The 17,369-nt window shown below is 41.6% G+C and overlaps 3 protein-coding genes across 3 annotated transcripts; 2 read left to right on the top strand and 1 right to left on the bottom strand.

The window, feature by feature from the left end:
* The first annotated feature begins 5,508 nt into the window (after nt 1-5,508).
* Nucleotides 5,509-7,282, top strand: dynlrb1 (dynein, light chain, roadblock-type 1). The gene is made up of 4 exons (XM_047025057.1): nt 5,509-5,642; nt 6,095-6,170; nt 6,444-6,611; nt 6,713-7,282. The coding sequence occupies exons 1-4, from the start codon at nt 5,640-5,642 to the stop codon at nt 6,754-6,756; spliced, it is 291 nt and encodes a 96-aa protein (XP_046881013.1). The 5' UTR covers nt 5,509-5,639; the 3' UTR covers nt 6,757-7,282.
* A 469-nt stretch (nt 7,283-7,751) lies between these two features.
* map1lc3a (microtubule-associated protein 1 light chain 3 alpha) lies at nt 7,752-14,127 on the top strand. The gene is made up of 4 exons (XM_047025056.1): nt 7,752-7,955; nt 9,197-9,252; nt 9,854-9,960; nt 12,288-14,127. Exons 1-4 carry the CDS (start codon nt 7,916-7,918, stop codon nt 12,448-12,450), a joined length of 366 nt encoding a protein of 121 aa, XP_046881012.1. The 5' UTR covers nt 7,752-7,915; the 3' UTR covers nt 12,451-14,127.
* A 515-nt stretch (nt 14,128-14,642) lies between these two features.
* eif6 (eukaryotic translation initiation factor 6) lies at nt 14,643-17,367 on the bottom strand. The gene is made up of 7 exons (XM_047025055.1): nt 17,295-17,367; nt 16,719-16,879; nt 16,361-16,446; nt 15,991-16,166; nt 15,579-15,755; nt 15,183-15,364; nt 14,643-15,041 (listed from the first exon to the last, which is right to left on the bottom strand). Exons 2-7 carry the CDS (start codon nt 16,823-16,825, stop codon nt 15,032-15,034), a joined length of 738 nt encoding a protein of 245 aa, XP_046881011.1. The 5' UTR covers nt 16,826-16,879; nt 17,295-17,367; the 3' UTR covers nt 14,643-15,031.
* Nucleotides 17,368-17,369: the final 2 nt, after the last annotated feature.

The raw sequence follows: 17,369 nt of genomic DNA, 5'->3' as shown, positions 1-17,369 counted from the left end.
GTTTTGTTTAATTTTGGAATTACGGAATATCCATATAACACAAACGGTATAACGAGCCATTTACTCATTTGTTTGACCGGCCGTATTATGCACACTGGCACAAGTGAAAGAGAGAGAGAGGGGGAGAGACGTGTAATGATTGGGGGTGTTATTACTATCGAACACCAGAGGGCAGCAACGACTAGCTAAAAAAAATGTCCTGTGATCTGTAGGCCTACAATCTTGAAGAATTACCAGCAGGTTCTTTAGTAAAAGACACACACCAAACTGGAGGCACATGTTGACCGAGTTTTCTAGTTGCTACTTAATTTACTTAATGTCATGGCTTGGGCTTGCATGGCTTCTTCTGGGACGGGCTCATTAATCTTCATTGAGGATGTAACACATGATGGCAGCAGCAAAATGAACTCGGAAGTCTACAGAAACATTTTGTCTGCCAATTTAAGGAAAGATGCAACCAAACTGATTGGCAGAGCCTTCATCATGCAGCAAGATAACGACCCAAAACACACTGCCAAAACAACAAAGGAGTTCATCAGGGGCAAGAAATGGAAGGTATTAGACTGGCCAAGTCAATCTCCAGACTTAAACCCTATAGAGCATGCATTTTACCTGCTTAAGAGGAGACTGAAGGGAGGAACCCCACAAAACAAACAACAACTGAAAGAGGCTGCAGTGAAAGCCTGGGAAAGCATCAAAAAGGAAGAATGCAAAAGTTTGGTGACGTCAATGGGTCACAGACTTGCTGCAGTTATTGAAAGCAAAGGATTTGCAACTAAATATTAAGTCTTATTCACTTAAATATGTTTTAAGTATATCTGTTCCAATACTTTTGATCACATGACAAATGGGTGGATTCAAACAAAATGTGATATTTTCTTAGTTGTGCATCAGATCCTGATGTAAATACCTGGAAATAAAAGCTGAAACGTTGATCTCTGATCTCACGTTCATTATTTGATGTCAAGCTCAAATGTTTTCAGTCTACAGCAAAAATAAAGGAATTCGCCTCACTGTTCCAATACTTTTGGAGGGCACTGTAGCAGCAGGTTCTTTAGTAGAAGACCCACACCAAACTGGAAGCACATGTTGACCGAGTTTGCTACTTGCTACTTAGTTAATAAATCTTTGATGAACCCAAGTTTCTTTAAAATATATTAGAAACATTACAAGACAGGGCTCCAGTGTGTGTTCAAACAAGGCCAAAAGTGTCAGACGGCATCGGTTGAAAAAGATAATCATACCCTTGCAAGAAACACTCCACGCAATCATAGTGAGCAAGTTGAGGTCATGAGGGCTACCTTTGCATTTTACATAGACACACAACTGACAGAGGCACTGTTGTGGATATTGTTTTCAAAGTTCTGAACATATTCAATGTCCAAATTCAACTTCTTCAAAGTCCATAAACAACACGGAGCAGCAACGAGAGGGTTCCCAGGAAAATCAGATTTAATTTGTCTGTTTTACACCTTTTATATCCAACAAATTACACCCCTGAACTTTTAAAACAAATCTTTTGGCCTACTACAATTGTAAATAACCTATGAATTCTGCTCCAATTGGGCCTTGATGCAATGCTATGTCATATTTTCAGCTGTTTCTGCAACATTTTTGAGGACTAACCAGGGACCCAACCAGTTCCTCTATTCTGCCCTACTACATGTGTTTTCCAACACCAGTTGCAATCAACCCTGGGTTATAGCCCTTCACCATTGAATGGTGCCATTCATTCTTCACAGGTCACAGGCATCAAGTCAAAGTCATCAAGTCAAGCCCATGGTATCTGTGGAGGAATACAGTCATCACACTTGTCAAATCCTCCCCACACAAGTCCAATGACTTTAATAACGTGTGTGTAGGCCCATGCTATAGCAGGTTGCAGACATACAACACAGATGAGAGTGAATTAGAGATAATGGTAATGGGAGGGTGTTGCAGTTTTCTGCTTCTCTTTTTCTCCACTCACTTTACCTTCTCACACTTTCCAATTGTTTAAGTCTCTATACTCTATTCTCTCTGTATCCTGCATAAAAGATGACTGTGTACTGTATATCAAAACAATCCGGCATATCAATCCATATATCTCTCCACACTGAGATCCCATCACCCTTTCCCAGCCCACTGCTGTTTTCAACTCATTTATATACTACAACAGCATAATACAATCCCTGAAATTCAGATATGGCTTTTGATTTTGGAGTGCCACCCCAAGATTTCAGTGGCCCCATCTGGCCACTCCTATAAAACATTTCTGGGGGTGCCATTGCTTTTGCCTGTTTATGCTTGCACTGCAATGAAGAAAACGATATGACAACAATAATGTTTAATGTAACTGGCCCCTCTAACAGCACCACTGGCCCCAATGTAACTGCCCCCCCCCCCCCTCATGGTCTAGAACCTCGCCTAGCTACATTGCAAATCAAGACAAGAGCCTTTTCATAAGGCCCGGTGGCAGACATGCTGTCTGAGGCTGTCAAATATCAGCACTCATGGAATGCCTCCTGTACAATTAAAGTAGGCCTACTTGGTTGGAACTAACTTAATATTTAAATTACGAACAAACAACAAGAAAAATTGTATGTAGACACAGCCGCCCCTCTAATTGCATTCATTCTCATTCCTGTGGCTACGGTGGTCTCAAGCTAGTATACTAACTTTAAGCACAGAAGTATAGGCTACTATACGAATCGTCACAAGCAGAACAGTAATTTCCTTTCTCAGGACATTTTAAAATGGTGTGTAACAGCGGGAATGCATTGATGTTGGCTAAACAAGTGTAGTGTTGTACATTGATGGAAAATATTATGTTTTTTATTTTTAAAAGGGAAGATTTCCTCACTGATTGCCTCAATGCACTTCATTAAAACGTACAACAGAGCTGAAAGGTAATTTAGGTGGGGGGAGGGATGGTTGGGGAGGGTTTCTTGCACAGGTGTGATTGTCTTTTTCAACTGATACCATCGGGCCCTTTTGGCCTTGTTTGAACACACACTGGAGCCCCGTCTTGTAATGTTTCTAATATATATTAAAGAAACTTGGGTTCATCAAAGATTTATTAACTAAGTAGCAAGTAGCAAACTCGGTCAACATGTGCTTCCAGTTTGGTGTGGGTCTTCTACTAAAGAACCTGCTGCTACAGTGCCCTCCAAAAGTATTGGAACAGTGAGGCGAATTCCTTTATTTTTGCTGTAGACTGAAAACATTTGAGCTTGACATCAAATAATGAACGTGAGATCAGAGATCAACGTTTCAGCTTTTATTTCCAGGTATTTACATCAGGATCTGATGCACAACTAAGAAAATATCACATTTTGTTTGAATCCACCCATTTGTCATGTGATCAAAAGTATTGGAACAGATATACTTAAAACATATTTAAGTGAATAAGACTTAATATTTAGTTGCAAATCCTTTGCTTTCAATAACTGCAGCAAGTCTGTGACCCATTGACGTCACCAAACTTTTGCATTCTTCCTTTTTGATGCTTTCCCAGGCTTTCACTGCAGCCTCTTTCAGTTGTTGTTTGTTTTGTGGGGTTCCTCCCTTCAGTCTCCTCTTAAGCAGGTAAAATGCATGCTCTATAGGGTTTAAGTCTGGAGATTGACTTGGCCAGTCTAATACCTTCCATTTCTTGCCCCTGATGAACTCCTTTGTTGTTTTGGCAGTGTGTTTTGGGTCGTTATCTTGCTGCATGATGAAGGCTCTGCCAATCAGTTTGGTTGCATCTTTCCTTAAATTGGCAGACAAAATGTTTCTGTAGACTTCCGAGTTCATTTTGCTGCTGCCATCATGTGTTACATCCTCAATGAAGATTAATGAGCCCGTCCCAGAAGAAGCCATGCAAGCCCAAGCCATGACATTACCTCCACCGTGTTTCACAGATGAGCTTGTGTGTTTGGGATCATGAGCAGTTCCTTTCTTTCTCCAAACTTTAGCCTTTCCATCACTTTGGTAAAAGTTAATCTTTGTCTCATCAGTCCATAAAACTTTGTCCCAGAATTTTTGAGGTTCATCTCTGTACTTTTTGGCAAATTCCAGCCTGGCCTTCCTATTCTTCTTGCTAATGAGTGGTTTGCATCTTCTGGTGTAGCCCTTGTACTTTTGTTCATGAAGTCTTCTGCGAACAGTAGATAGTGATACCTTCACTCCTGCCATCTGGAGGTTGTTGCTGATCTCACTAACAGTTGTTTTAGGGTCTTTCTTTACAGCTCTTACAATGTTTCTGTCATCAACTGCTGATGTTTTCCTTGGTCTACCTGTTCGACGTCTGTTACTAAGTACACCAGTAGTTTTCTTCTTCTTCAGGACATTCCAAATGGTTGTACTGGCTATGGCCAATGTTTCTGCAATGGCTCTGATTGATTTTCCATCTTCTCTAAGACTCACAATTGCTTGTTTTTCACCCAAAGACAGCGCTCTGGTTTTCATGTTGTTTTCACCTCTGAATACAGTCTGCATAGACAAAACCTATCTTACCCAATCTGAACCTGAGTGTAGACATTCAGTGGTATTTATTGATTGAATAATGTATGTAATAGGACACACCTGGGCAACAAAACACACCTGTCAGTCACATGTTCCAATACTTTTGCTCACGTGACAAATGGGTGGGTTCGAACAAAAAGGTGATATTTTCTAATTTGTGCATCAGATCCTGATGTAAATACCTGGAAATAAAAGCTGAAACGTTGATCTCTGGTTTCACATTCATCGTTTGATGTCAAGCCCAAATGTTTTCAGTCTACAGCAAAAATAAAGGAATTGGCCTCACTGTTCCAATACTTTTGGAGGGCACTGTATGTCGTCAAGAGTGTAGGCCTACAGATCACAGGTCGTTGCTGCCCTCTGGTGTTCGGAAGTAAAAACACTCCCAATCGTTTAGCATCTCTCCCTCTCTTTTTCACTTGTGCCAGTATGCACAATACGGCCGATAAAACAAACGAGTAGGCTAAATGGCTCGTTATACCGTTTGTGTTATATGGATATTCCGTAATTCCAAAATGAAACAAAACAACGGAAACCAAGCCTTTCCCCATAATCTGGTTCTGACATCCAAAATGAACAAATCGATATTACGAGGCTATTTTTTTGTTGTTGCAGATATTAGCATAAAGGATATGGAATAATCAAAACAACGATTAATGGCTCGTTATACCATTTGTGTTATATGGTTATTTCATTATTTAAAAAAAAACGAAACAACCAAAAACAAGCCGTAATACTTAAATGTGTGTTTGAGTTACTAAAATGACAAAACGATATTACGGCCCTATATTGCGTTTGTCAACACGGGTTGCAAAATAGAAAAACCAATGGCCACAAGGTACACGGACCTTGTTGGAGCCTTTTTTCTTTTCTTTGTTTTGCTCGAAAAAGTACAAAGTATTCAGATAATCACACTGAGGTACATAAAACAGTATACAAGTAAACAACTGAAATGTGTTAGAGCCTTTTTGAAATAGTCCCTTTAAACCTCTTTATGTAAGAGTCACCCCGGATGTTATTGTTGCAGTAATCTCTTCCGTGGCACACATTGACAGCTAGCTAGGTAGCCGCTTAGTTGCTGAACAAGAAGAAGCTAAGCTAGTATATTTACTGGAGCTTGGCTAAACGTTAGTTCAATCCACACCACTAAAATGGTATGTATTTGCTAGTTAGATAAGTAAGATTTGATTGCCTTTGTTTTACAACAATGCACTCTGCTTTATTGACCTAGGCTAGCTACTAACTATCTTGTCCACAACAAACTATCGGATTGCTAACGTTCCTTGTTAGCTTAGCTAGGGCGTTGCCATAACATCCATAGCCATGCTAGCTAATTTTGTGCTACTTGCTAAATAGTTTAGATTATCTCAAAAGTAACAAACTTGGAGAATTATTCCCATGTCAATCTAACACCAACGGCATACACATATGTGTCTACACATATAGCTAGTTGAATCAGAGTTTGTTTTATTATTATGAAACATAGATACAGTGTTGCTACTTCTCAGTAGCTATCATATTTGCTAGCGATTTATTCAAAAACATTGATAGTCTACAAACTTTTAAACCCCCTTATGTGTGTAATCTCTTCTAACACCGCTTCTAGGCCGAGGTCGAGGAGACGCTCAAGCGAATTCAGGGCCAAAAAGGAGTTCAAGGAATCATTATCGTCAATGCTGAAGGTAGCCTAAAACTATACCAAACGTAGAAATCCAGCTAGCTAGACGGTCGTACATAACTCAAATGCTTGATTGTGACTGTAAAGACACGGGGCACATCCGGAAAATAGTTAGTCTACATTTGATTGATTTAACATTCAATAATACATATCGCAATCAAGAACAAGTGAGTTCTCCTCACACAAACTCCACATCACACCCGTTCTTTTGTTAAAGCGCAGTCAGTAAATGGAGGCAGTTAGTCATTGCCTTTGCCATCTCTCCCTCGATGCCCAGGCATCCCTATCAAGACCACCATGGACAACACCAGTACAGTCCAATATGCAGGCCTGATCCACCAGCTGGTGATGAAGGCGAGGGGGACAATCAGAGACATTGACCCTCAGAATGACCTTACTTTCCTCCGCATCCGCTCCAAGAAGAACGAGATTATGATCGCACCAGGTAAGGAGCTGCTGGACATGGCAGTTAGCTGAATAAACATAATCTTGTCCATGAGTATTCTTTGTTAAAACTTGTTTTGTATTTGTGCTTTTTCTCCACAGACAAGGACTATTTTTTGATTGTCATTCAGAACCCCTCGGACTGAGAGGACCATGCCAGCCTTTAATGTGCTTCTGGTTTGTTTTTAAAGGCCAAATGAGTGTTCTGTCTTTACTTTCTAGCTGAATTATATGACGTTCCCCGAGCACTTCAGGGACGATGAAGACCCCGGTAGAAACTAAATGAATCTATAAAGACTGCTGTCTGTATTTTGATGGGTGACTATATATATAGATCAGAAGTGTGACCCTAGGACATATTAATACTGTATGCTTGGTACCTATTATCATTCCAGTTCTGATGGTCCCCTTGCTTATATTCTTAAGTGGACACACACACAAAACAACAGAATGTCCCTACAAAAAGATTTCATTTCAATAATACTTTTTATTTATTTGTTGTTTACAATTGTTTCTCTGTCAGTTGCCACTATTTCAACAGTGTATCTCTTTGTCAAATGTTAAGCAGCATGCAGAATGATGAGCAGCATATTATTACACTACTAAACATCTGCTCTGGATGTCTGAGTTTTATGTTGATAGTTTGCAAGGCCATTAAAACATTTGAATGGATCCATTAGTGATTGTTGAAAGAATCATGTTAGAATGGAATAAAACAGTAGTTGTAAAACTGGTGCGTGAATGTCTAGATGGCAGACACGGGAACAATATTAATATGAAAGCAGTGGAATAGAACCGTTTTATGATTAGTGTGGGTAGTACTGAAGACTGAAGTACAGCACGCACACTTTCAGATGTGTTCGACGGGTGTAGATCTGATTTGAGGGTTGCCAGGTTTTGTCATGGATTACTAAACAAAACGTCTTAATTTCATCGCAAGGGTAAACCACAAACAGTTGGTGAAATGTTTTTACTGTACTGTTTAACTGTGTCATATAACTATCACTGATGTCAAAAACTTAATCACGCGTAGTCATTTAATTAAAACCAGGGCTTAGGCCAATGTCAAACACTATGAAGTGACAAGTCTGTAGTTTTGAGACACCCCGATGGTGGGATGTTGCTGTGAACCTGGCAACCCTAACTGGTACAGCCAGCAAACTGATCAGTCTGGCGAGACTAGCACATAACAACTTGACCACATCAGACCTGAAGAAAACAAAGAAGTCTTCTTTCGACATTATCAGCTAGAGTTAGAAGATATACGTTTATATTTTTTAGATTGTCATAATACATTCGACAGTAATGCCATCTGACAGACCTTTCAAACAAAGAAGGACATTTGGTAAGTATGTTTCTTGGCGATACTGTAGAGTGAACCCGCAGGCGCTAGCTAGCAACTGTAAACTATTTGTTTACCTTGCCATCAAGTGGCCGTTAACTAGCTTTAATTTTGTAAACATAATCAGAGGTCACTTTTGTCTTGCTGCTGTTCAGGTATCCAGCCACTGTTGGCAAAGTTAGCGATGAAAATTTGGAAGCAATAGTTGACGTCAAATGGGCCTGCTTGTAATTATGTTCTGTTTTGGCAGATAGCTTGGGAGGGTTGGCATAGCTAAGTACTAGCCAACCACCACCAGCTGTTAAAGTTGTTGCATTGTCATAAACTGATTTCATGTATCTTTATGGATCTCTAAAAATGTAAATGACCTGTCTAAATCCCAAATCAACAGTGACAAGGGCAAATTAAAATTATAAAATGTTGGGATGAAAAGGCCACTGGTCCAGCTATCTTTGTGAGTAATAGGAGAAAATAATTTATGCTGACACATTGTACACAGTACACGTGTTCAGTAAATTATACTGTAATATGATACACAATATGACGATGGGGCGTGGAAAAGGAGGAGCTAAAAACAGGCCGTTGCATAATCTGAACAAGTTAGGAAAAATACCGATCAGAAAACATAACTGGTGTCAGTGACGTGTTGATGATAAGGTATCAACTTGTTTACTTTGTTTAGTACTTTAATGGATCGCGTTGAAATAATGAGTTACATTCCCTAAGGTATCCGATGATTCTGTTGTAGCGCAGCTATCAAACATTTCAGACAATTACCTCTAGTCAGTTTGGCACAGTGATCCTTAACACATTCTTATAAAAAATGTTTGCTCAGTACTGTAATGTTGCGTTCAGATGTAGGAAGTTAAACAGGTAATTAATTGCCTGATAGTAGCCCATCTAAACCACAACAGTGGAACAATTCATAACTGTTCCTCAAATGAATCTAAGCTTTAGCTTGGGCTGCACGGGAACCTAGTACAATTAGCTTTTTTACCCCTGAAATTCTGCTTAAAACTCAATGGAAACAACGCAAAAGTAACAAAGAAATACAGATTTGAGACATACAGTAGAGTTGAACTGAAGTTAAAAATGGCGGGACAATGTTATATCTCTCAGCCTAACATTGTTTACAATTGCATAGTAGACTATGTATCTGCAGGTTGGCATGCCTACATTGATCAGAGTGTGTAACAGACAGGTGTTTGAGTCATTCATCAATCACCTGTCTTTGTCATCTGCAGCTGATCGCTGCAAAGAGGTGCAGCAGATCCGCGACCAGCACCCCAACAAGATCCCAGTAAGTCTATCATTAGACTCGTAGGTCATTCCTGTTCACACAATGAATACAGTATACCTCAATGTTCCTCCTACCTCTCTGTTACACAGTAGTATCTCAGTGTAAAGATATTCCACGTTTCCACTTAAGGTGCCCTTGATTCTGGCCCTAGCAACCAAAATCATCCACTCCCCAAAGTATTTGAGACAGTTGAATCAGTCATTTAAACTCTAATGGAGAACTCCATCTCTTTAGTCTGAATGGATGATCAAATGAGATTCCTTCTCAATAAGGAGTTTGCCTGATGGCTCCTAAACGCCTCTCTCAGGTTCAGTCCCACTAAAGTGATTACAGTAAAAGTCTGGTTCACACTCAAGCCTCACATTCCCTCTGCTGAGGTGTGAACTGTTCCTGGTGGATAGCGGAGGACTGCTAACAAGCACAGACAGACCTGTGGAGACAAGTAGCACAACAGTGTTACAGACAGGGAAACAAAGGGAAAGATAGAGCTACTGTCAAGGCCATGCTCGAGTCAACAGACAAGACACACACTATGATACTTCTGTTTGTGGTCATCATTACCCAGTATCTGTGTGTGCTCACGTGTCATGCACCTCTCCAGGTGATCATTGAGCGGTACAAGGGGGAGAAGCAGCTTCCTGTGTTGGACAAGACCAAGTTCCTGGTTCCTGACCATGTTAACATGAGTGAGCTGGTCAAGATTATCAGGTGAGCTAACTAAATGACCACAAATCATTTGGCCTGGATAACATAGAAACACACAGTATGACAAGAGTAGCACTTTATTGATCCTTGGGGAATAAATATATACAGTGCCCTCCAAAAGTATTGGAACAGTGAGGCGAATTCCTTTATTTTCGCTGTAGACTGAAAACATTTGGGCTTGACATCAAATAATGAACGTGAGACCAGAGATCAACGTTTCAGCTTTTATTTCCAGGTATTTACATCAGGATCTGATGCACAACTAAGAAAATATCACATTTTGTTTGAATCCACCCATTTGTCATGTTAGCAAAAGTATTGGAACAGATATACTTAAAACATATTTAAGTGAATAAGACTTAATATTTAGTTGCAAATCCTTTGCTTTCAATAACTGCAGCAAGTCTGTGACCCATTGACGTCACCAAACTTTTGCATTCTTCCTTTTTGATGCTTTCCCAGGCTTTCACTGCAGCCTCTTTCAGTTGTTGTTTGTTTTGTGGGGTTCCTCCCTTCAGTCTCCTCTTAAGCAGGTAAAATGCATGCTCTATAGGGTTTAAGTCTGGAGATTGACTTGGCCAGTCTAATACCTTCCATTTCTTGCCCCTGATGAACTCCTTTGTTGTTTTGGCAGTGTGTTTTGGGTCGTTATCTTGCTGCATGATGAAGGCTCTGCCAATCAGTTTGGTTGCATCTTTCCTTAAATTGGCAGACAAAATGTTTCTGTAGACTTCCGAGTTCATTTTGCTGCTGCCATCATGTGTTACATCCTCAATGAAGATTAATGAGCCCGTCCTAGAAGAAGCCATGCAAGCCCAAGCCATTTCATTACCTCCACCGTGTTTCACAGATGAGCTTGTGTGTTTGGGATCATGAGCAGTTCCTTTCTTTTTCCAAACTTTAGCCTTTCCATCACTTTGGTAAAAGTTAATCTTTGTCTCATCAGTCCATAAAACTTTGTCCCAGAATTTTTGAGGTTCATCTCTGTACTTTTTGGCAAATTCCAGCCTGGCCTTCCTATTCTTCTTGCTAATGAGTGGTTTGCATCTTCTGGTGTAGCCCTTGTACTTTTGTTCATGAAGTCTTCTGCGAACAGTAGATAGTGATACCTTCACTCCTGCCATCTGGAGGTTGTTGCTGATCTCACTAACAGTTGTTTTAGGGTCTTTCTTTACAGCTCTCACAATGTTTCTGTCATCAACTGCTGATGTTTTCCTTGGTCTACCTGTTTGACGTCTGTTACTTAGTACACCAGTAGTTTTCTTCTTCTTCAGGACATTCCAAATGGTTGTACTGGCTATGGCCAATGTTTCTGCAATGGCTCTGATTGATTTTCCATCTTCTCTAAGACTCACAATTGCTTGTTTTTCACCCAAAGACAGCGCTCCGGTTTTCATGTTGTTTTCACCTCTGAATACAGTCTGCATAGACAAAACCTATCTTACCCAATCTGAACCTGAGTGTAGACATTCAGTGGTATTTATTGATTGAATAATGTATGTAATAGGACACACCTGGGCAACAAAACACACCTGTCAGTCATATGTTCCAATACTTTTGCTCACGTGACAAATGGGTGGGTTCGAACAAAAAGGTGATATTTTCTAATTTGTGCATCAGATCCTGATGTAAATACCTGGAAATAAAAGCTGAAACGTTGATCTCTGGTTTCACATTCATCGTTTGATGTCAAGCCCAAATGTTTTCAGTCTACAGCAAAAATAAAGGAATTGGCCTCACTGTTCCAATACTTTTGGAGGGCACTGTATATAAATATACAGTAGTGCAAATGACCAGTAACAATGTTCCCAGCATGACTGGGAAGTGCAACCATGCCTTAGGCACGGTGTACTGTGCCTGTCTCCCAGTGTCATGTTGACCAGTTTGTTTACTTCTCTGACGTGTCACTGCAGGGTAGTGGAGGGGCAGGGGGTGATTAGCCAAGAATAAGTGCATGCACTGAACCTGTGGCCTAAGGGAACATACAAGCCTTCTAGCTCACGTGAACCCAGAAGCCCCACAGTGCAGATTTAAGGGAATCTGAGAAGTGCAAGGATTGTGGTGTGGGCTTAGTGCTCGCTGGTTAGACTTAACGGCATATAAATGTTCTCATATACAGCCCATACATTTGACTCAGATTCTTGAAGTGCAGAGTGGGTCTAATGTGACTGCCTGTCTGTCTCCTGTCAGAGAGGGTCTATATATGGCTGTCCCAGTGACTGCCCAGGTCTTGCATCATGTGTTTATAGAAGGAACAACTTTCAGGGTGGGGGAGATCAGGTGCATTATTTCACTGTCTCTCTGTGTCTCTCTCTCTCTCTCTTACCCAGGCGCCGTTTGCAGCTGAACCCCACCCAGGCCTTCTTCCTGTTGGTGAACCAGCACAGCATGGTGAGCGTGTCTACCCCCATTTCTGAGATCTACGAGCAGGAGAGAGACGAAGACGGCTTTCTATACATGGTGTACGCCTCCCAGGAGACCTTCGGCTGCTAGGGAGGAAGAGGATGAGGAAGGGGGGATGAGAGGGAATCTGAGAAGAAGAGGAAGAGAGAAAGAAATATGCGCCCACTGGGTTTATCCAATAAGGATCATGGATAAACATCACTGAGTTCCCATCCCCTATTCCCCCAACCAACATCCGGATTCCCCATCCCGTGGCCCCACGCCCCTAGTTCCTGACCTCCCATCCCAGTACCCCTGCTCTCTTGCTCTGTGTAGTAGGGCTAGTTAGAGGTACTCTTGGAGGACCAGTCCCACAGGTCATGACATATAATTGTCCTTTCCTTTCGCTTTTTACTCTGTCGTCATACTCTCATTACCAGGACCTGCGGCTATAATCATAGCACCTCACATGGCTAGGGTTTGTAAATAGATTTTTCACCCGGACACTACATTTATTTTGTATTGATCCCGTTTTGAGTTATGTATTTGGTTGTTTTAAAATAGTGTCGTCCTAAATGAGTTTTCCCCCTGTGTGTTAACAGACAGCTATAAAATCCACCAAGGTAACCCACAGTATGTAGTGCGTTCAAGTCCTGAGAGATGCTACGCTAAATATAAGCCACCATTGAACACTATTCACCCCTTAATAAGCTAAGACAGTGTTGTTCTTAGTTTACTGACATCTCTTCTGTTTCTCTCCACACAGCCTTCACTATCTGTAGTCATTTAGCTAGTATGGGGAATCAGATGGAAGGTGTTCGTTTCTAGCAATTCCCATTCCTGAGGATATCTAGGCCCGGCCCAGAAACATCCTCTTGTTGCTTGTCTCAGGATTTATGGACGTTCACCAGATTGGTGGCTGTTTCAATAGGTCTATAGAAGGGTAAGATGGAGCTGCTATTGCCTTGCTTCATCCAATCTCGTTTCCTCAGATCTAAAGTCCAGGGCAAAAGTAACTTGGGGTTAGCGATGCATGTTTTGTAACAATGGGTTGCCAGGCTTGGCAGAGTATGTGACTCACAGTTGTCGAAGCAGAAATTCAGCCAAACTGGGATGACCCAGGCTACAAAACAGGCCCCCTCCTGGTTTCTGGGCCAGGCCTGACCTAGCTAGCTGAGTAATATTGGCGCTGGAGGCTAATCTGCACAATGCTCTGCTAGGGATATGATGTGTGTTGTGATATTTGTTGGTAGAGTAAAGCGGTAACTAGTATATAATGTAGGAACAAGTACGCTTATTTGCACATTATAAATTAAAAAGAAATATAAGACTCGGCATTGAATTTAGAAATGACTGTATAACATCTATTCATTTTGTATGTACTGTTTTCTTCTTCCCTGTAGTACACCATATGAACATGTGTGTGTATGTATGTAGGTGTGTGTGTGTGTCTGCCTTTGGGTGAAATGACTTGGGGAACTAGCAGGGCGTGAAACACTACACACCTTGCATGTTTTCCACAACTTGTTTTTTTAATTAAGCAATAGTTATAATTGTTTTTAACTTTATTTAATTACCAATCTTTTTAGATTTGTCCAAACCAAAAACCGAAAGAAATGTTTATGTATGAAACAAGTGTATGTATAATCCATCATATGTTATCAACTCTGTTACAAAAAGTGTGTTTATTTGAAAATTCTGATATTGTAACTAATTCAAGGAGTGTACATAGCAACATTGCTACATCATTTTAAGCATTTGCCAATAAAGATGTTGCCTTGGAAAATGTAATGGCTTTGTTCTTACTTGGGTTTGAGTCAATGGATCAACTGATGAGGTCCAATGGTCATCTACTACCACCACCAGATGGCGCTAGAGTCCAGGACGTGAATAACAACCATCTCAAAACACCAAACAAACTCCTTACATGCTGGTATTATCTAATTGAAAATATAATTAAGTATTTGACCATTTTCAGTTTACTGAAAGACCAAAACAAAGTTCAGCGGGCTATATCAGTTTAATTATACAAGACAAAGTACAGCAGAGCACAGCACCTTCCTCCAAATTTCATCCATGTTCATTTTTATGTTACCCTGTATGGGCTTGATTTGTTGCAATAGACAATGACACAATGACAAGACTAAGTGGACATTCCCTACTGAAGTATGAATCTTGTCCCATCTCATATCCTATTATGTTGGTTTGGAATGCTATCCTGCTGCAGATATAGTTACCTTTGGCTGGAAACCAGGAAGTGAAAACCTGCCTTGTACACTTTAACATGGAGTGGACCTTTACTCTTCACTAAAAAGCCTTTTATTTGACATGGTCAGTTCAATGCAAGTTACAATACTTCTGTTATCATACAAAGTTACACAGGAACCACACGACAAAACAAGAGTTTTTAAGGCACTTTCAGTCTGAAAGGGCTATCGATAAAACTAGTTTTATGAAGCGTAATGTTCCTTTAAGTATAAAGATTCCACCCAGCCACTGGTGCTCTCCAACCCCTAAAAGCTGGACTGAGAAGGAGGAAATGGGAAGGTGTAAGAGTGAAAGTCAGGTGGGAGGAAGAGATGGAAAGTAGGGGGAGGGGTCTTTAGTAGGAGAATCCTCTGACGGATATCTCACTTGTTGCCTCGCAGGACTCTCCCCTTCTGTGGTAGGATGGACTGACAGGAGACAGCCCTTAAGTCAGGCTGTGGAGAGGGAGGGAGGGGGGGGGGGAAGAAAAGATTTTAGGTGAGACAGGCTACTTCTACGGCTGTTCTCTGTCAACAACCTATTGAAATCATGGACTTCCATCAACATTCTGCTTGTGGGTGTGTCTTGTAACTGACCTGTCAATCAGAGAGTCTCTCATCGTGGTGGCGATAGCGCTGGGTGGAGCCTCGCTGAGACGGAACACACTCTCTATGACAGATAACTCTGTGCTGGTGGTGTCCAGGCCGCAGAATGCACACCAGTCGTTCACTACCATCCCCGCTGCAATGACTTCACTACCACGGTTCACTGTACCAGCCTGGGGGGAGCACAGGGAAGGAGAGCAGAGGATATACCCAACCTTAACACTGCCTTCCCGTGTTCAGGAACATAGTCTGGCTCAAGGTATTCTTACAGTGCCAACAGTTCTGCTAACAGACCGTTTCCTTGGATGGAACAAAGTAATCTCAAAAAGTGAACTCTCTCTAACCCCATTAATGCCCATCCCTTATGTTTTGTCAGAAGATCCTCACCACCAGGGGAACTTGCAGAAGTGAGGACAACTCATCCTGGTCCTCTATAGAGGTCTTGGGGTGGACCAAACCTCCCTGGTTGCTGAAGGTACAGTAACTTCCCACCAAGACCTGCTCGGCCACTGTCTGGCGGAAGACCTCCACCTTCAGACTGTCTGCCAGAATCTCCTCAGTTTCCTGCATGGGAGATGTAGTCAGACAAGAGGAGCATCAGGAAAGTGTGCTCCCAAGTCAGACTGGAAGGGCAAAATGATTAGGTTGCATAATTAAGTCAAGTGACAATTGTGGCACACTGTATTTAAAAACTATTATCTGGTGATAGAAAGGTAATGTCCAGTCAATCTGACTCTTACTGTGTGTGTGTTTATACCACACTACAGCTAATGTGTGTGTGTGTGTGTCTTTCTTTTACCCTGTCGAGGTCTGGGTGGACCAGGGCTACATAGTCATTGCAGGCGATGACGTTGCCCAGGGCGGACAGTCTCTCCTCAACTCGCTGGATGCGAACGGAGTCAGGCAGGCAGTTCCTGATATGCTGCAGCTCCTGGTCTGTCGTGTTGTTGGGCACCAGAAGCCCGTGGCGGTTCCCTGGGGGATGGAACACAGAGAGGAGACTGTGTTAGAGGGCCATACCTGGAGAACCCATCCTACAGATACTCAGAGGCAGGAAGGATTCGGTGCCTGAATTCAAGCTTTTTCCACAAGTGCTACATTTTGGTGTTTTTTCCAATAGTTTTGAGGTGTTACTGGAGTCTAGACAGCTCCCGACGCCGTGTACTCACCCACACACATTCTCCCGATTATCCTACAACCTGCTATGGAGGCGTGGACCACTGGGATGGTCTCCGATAGCTCCCCTTCAAACACACTGCGGGAAGGAGGGAGATACAGACCACAAGTCAGTATAACAGCAGTAACCAATACCTAGCAACATGCAGCTTGGAGAGGAACACGTCTAATATTGCACTCAACTTCTGGACAGTGTGAGGCCTGGGTGTGTTCATGATCCGAGTTGTACACTTGCAACCAGGAACATGTTTGTGTGTTTTAGCTATTGCTCTCTAGATAAACGGTTACATAAGCTTTAAAGACAGCCATGTTTATGGAAGTGAGTTCATCTTTATGAGAGCCATTACTCACCTGTAGAAATTCTCTGATCCACCAATGGCCACTAGACAGTATGTGTTGGTCAGCTTTGCGAAGCAGCCTATTTCGTTGTTCTTTTCAAATGATGCTCTTACAGCCATGGTGGGGTCTTACAGGTGTCTTGCGATGATATTTTGGGTGAGTTTTTTCTGACACTGTAGAAGAGAAGGTGTTAGCCAGTTAGCTATAGTAGCTATAACGAGCATTGACTTCTATCTACATATCTTGCTAGCTAAATATACTACCTACATCTAGCTCAACTGACAAAATAGCAGTACTGAGACACTAGTCACTGACCGTAACTTTCTAAACAGCAACAAATCCGCACATATAATGCTAGAAAGAAGCTACTATAGCTAGGTAGCTAGTTGAGTTGACGTTTACCAGCTAACGGTTAGCCACATGTCTCAAGTTTGATTGCGAGTTATCTAAACTTTACAGGAGTAACGTTACCCTACTAAGCAAACAGAGTAAAAGCTTGATGTCACTGCTTCATACTCCATATTACCATAAAGATCATACAAAGGAAGATCTCAAATTGATGTTAGATTCAAATCACTAATACTTTACCTAGCTATCCAAGATGCGTGGCCTCGCAAGCAAGCAAGCATGTATGCGTACGCTCCTTCCTTCATACCACGTGTT

This window comes from Hypomesus transpacificus, chromosome 9 (assembly GCF_021917145.1).
Source record: "Hypomesus transpacificus isolate Combined female chromosome 9, fHypTra1, whole genome shotgun sequence".
Classification (NCBI taxonomy): Eukaryota; Metazoa; Chordata; class Actinopteri; order Osmeriformes; family Osmeridae; genus Hypomesus; species Hypomesus transpacificus.
Note: the sequence above shows the minus strand (reverse complement) of the source record. Positions and strands in the feature narration are given on the sequence as shown.

Bases quoted from the DNA above. Each gene is read 5' to 3' on its own strand.
- dynlrb1 (XM_047025057.1), top strand. The intron at 6,171-6,443 runs GTAGCCTAAAAC...CTCGATGCCCAG, and splicing joins CATTATCGTCAATGCTGAAG to GCATCCCTATCAAGACCACC. The intron at 6,612-6,712 runs GTAAGGAGCTGC...TTTTCTCCACAG, and splicing joins CGAGATTATGATCGCACCAG to ACAAGGACTATTTTTTGATT.
- map1lc3a (XM_047025056.1), top strand. From the start codon at position 7,916: ATGCCATCTGACAGACCTTTCAAACAAAGAAGGACATTTG. The intron at 7,956-9,196 runs GTAAGTATGTTT...TGTCATCTGCAG, and splicing joins CAAACAAAGAAGGACATTTG to CTGATCGCTGCAAAGAGGTG. The intron at 9,253-9,853 runs GTAAGTCTATCA...GCACCTCTCCAG, and splicing joins AGCACCCCAACAAGATCCCA to GTGATCATTGAGCGGTACAA.
- eif6 (XM_047025055.1), bottom strand. From the start codon at position 16,825: ATGGCTGTAAGAGCATCATTTGAAAAGAACAACGAAATAGGCTGCTTC. The intron at 16,167-16,360 runs GTGAGTACACGG...TCCATCCCCCAG, and splicing joins AATCGGGAGAATGTGTGTGG to GGAACCGCCACGGGCTTCTG. The intron at 15,756-15,990 runs GTAAAAGAAAGA...TCTCCCATGCAG, and splicing joins TCCACCCAGACCTCGACAGG to GAAACTGAGGAGATTCTGGC.